The sequence below is a fragment of the Malurus melanocephalus genome, unplaced genomic scaffold, assembly GCF_030028575.1.
Source record: "Malurus melanocephalus ecotype Western Australia unplaced genomic scaffold, MMel_1.1 scaffold_2540, whole genome shotgun sequence".
NCBI classification, from domain to species: domain Eukaryota; kingdom Metazoa; phylum Chordata; class Aves; order Passeriformes; family Maluridae; genus Malurus; species Malurus melanocephalus.
Window position 1 is genome coordinate 1 of NW_026625772.1, and position 1,497 is coordinate 1,497.

General features: G+C 37.4%; 1 protein-coding gene across 1 annotated transcript in view; it reads left to right on the forward strand.

The window, feature by feature from the left end:
• Window positions 1-7: 7 nt before the first annotated feature.
• LOC130587837 (SH3 domain-binding protein 5-like) overlaps window positions 8-1,497 on the forward strand; it is a gene marked incomplete at its 5' end in the record, with an annotated part of 10,366 nt that continues 8,876 nt past the window's right edge. Inside the window, 2 exons of the mRNA XM_057388805.1 lie at window positions 8-82; window positions 1,336-1,416. Of these exons, the coding sequence (XP_057244788.1) occupies window positions 8-82; window positions 1,336-1,416 (156 nt within the window). The remainder of the gene's footprint in view (window positions 83-1,335; window positions 1,417-1,497) is intronic.

Consider the following 1,497-nt stretch of genomic DNA (forward strand, 5'->3'; position numbering starts at 1 on the left):
CCCAAATTTTCCTCCCCAGGAGGAGCTGGAGCACCTGAACGAGGCCAACGCTGAGATCAACCGGGGAGAGCTCGAGCTCGACGTGAGTTTAACTGGTTTGAGCTGGGTTTAACTGGTTTGAACTGGGTTTAACTGGTTTGAGCTGGGTTTAACTGGTTTGAACGGGTTTGAACTGGTTTTAACTAACTGGTTTTTACGGGTTTGAACTGGTTTTAACTGGTTTGAACTAGTTTTAATTGGTTTTAATTAGTTTTAACTGGTTTTAACTGGTTTTAATAGATTTTAAATTATTTTAACTGGTTTGAACTGGTTTTAGTTGGTTTTAACTAACTGGTTTTTACTGGTTTAAGCTGGTTTGAACTGGGTTTAACTGGTTTTATTTGGTTTTAATGGGTTTTAACTGGTTTTAACTGGTTTTAAGGGGTTTGAACTGGGTTTAACTGGCTTGAACTGGTTTGAACTGATTTTAACTGGTTTTAACGGGTTTTAATGGGTTTGACTGGTTTGAACTGGTTTGAACTGGGTTTAACTGTTTTTTTTAATCCCAAACTGGTTTTAACTGGTTTGAACTGGTTTTAATGGGTTTGAACTGGGTTTAACTGGTTTGAAGTGGTTTAAACTGGTTTTAGTTGGTTCTTTTAAAATCCCAAACTGGTTTTAACTGGTTTTAATTGGTTTTAACTGTTTTGAACTGGTTTTAACTGGTTTAAACTGGTTTGAGCTGGTTCTAACTAGTTTGAGCTGGTTTTAACTGGTTTTGTTTGGTTTGAACTGGGTTTAACTGGTTTTAATCCGTTTTAACTGGTTTAAACTGTTTTTTCCCATTCCCTAACTGGTTTTAACTTGTTTTCCCAATCGCAAACTGGTTTTAACCGGTTTTTCCCAGTCCCAAACTGGTTTTAACTGTTTCAAACTGGTTTTAACTGGTTTTAACTGGTTTTAACTGGCTTAAACTGGTTTTAATTGGTTTTTCCCAATCCCTAACTGGTTTTAGCTGGTTTTTAACTGGTTTTAACAGACTTTTAACTGGTTTTAACTGGTTTTTCCCAATCCCAAACTGGTTTTAAGTGGTTTAAACTGGTTTTTAAGTGGTTTTAAGTGGTTTTAACTGGTTTTAACTGGTTTTAACTGGTTTTTCCCAGTCTAAAACTGGTTTTAACTGGTTTTTCCCAATTCCAAACTGTTATTTTCCAGTTCCAAACTGGTTTTAACTGGTTTTTAACTGGTTTTAACTGCTTTTTCCCAATCCCAAACTGGTTTATGGTCCTCGTTTCTCAATCCCCAACTGGTTTTAATCGGTCCAAACCAGTTAAAACCAGTTCTAAACCGTTTTAGGCCGCCCGTTGCCGGTACCGCCGCATCCTCTCGGACTCCGCCCGCAGATTGAACTCCCAGTCCAAACCAGTCCCAAACTGCTTTTAACTGGTTTGAACTGGTTTTAACTGGTTTTTCCCATTCCCAAACTGTTTTTTTTCAATCTCAAACTGGTTTTAATTG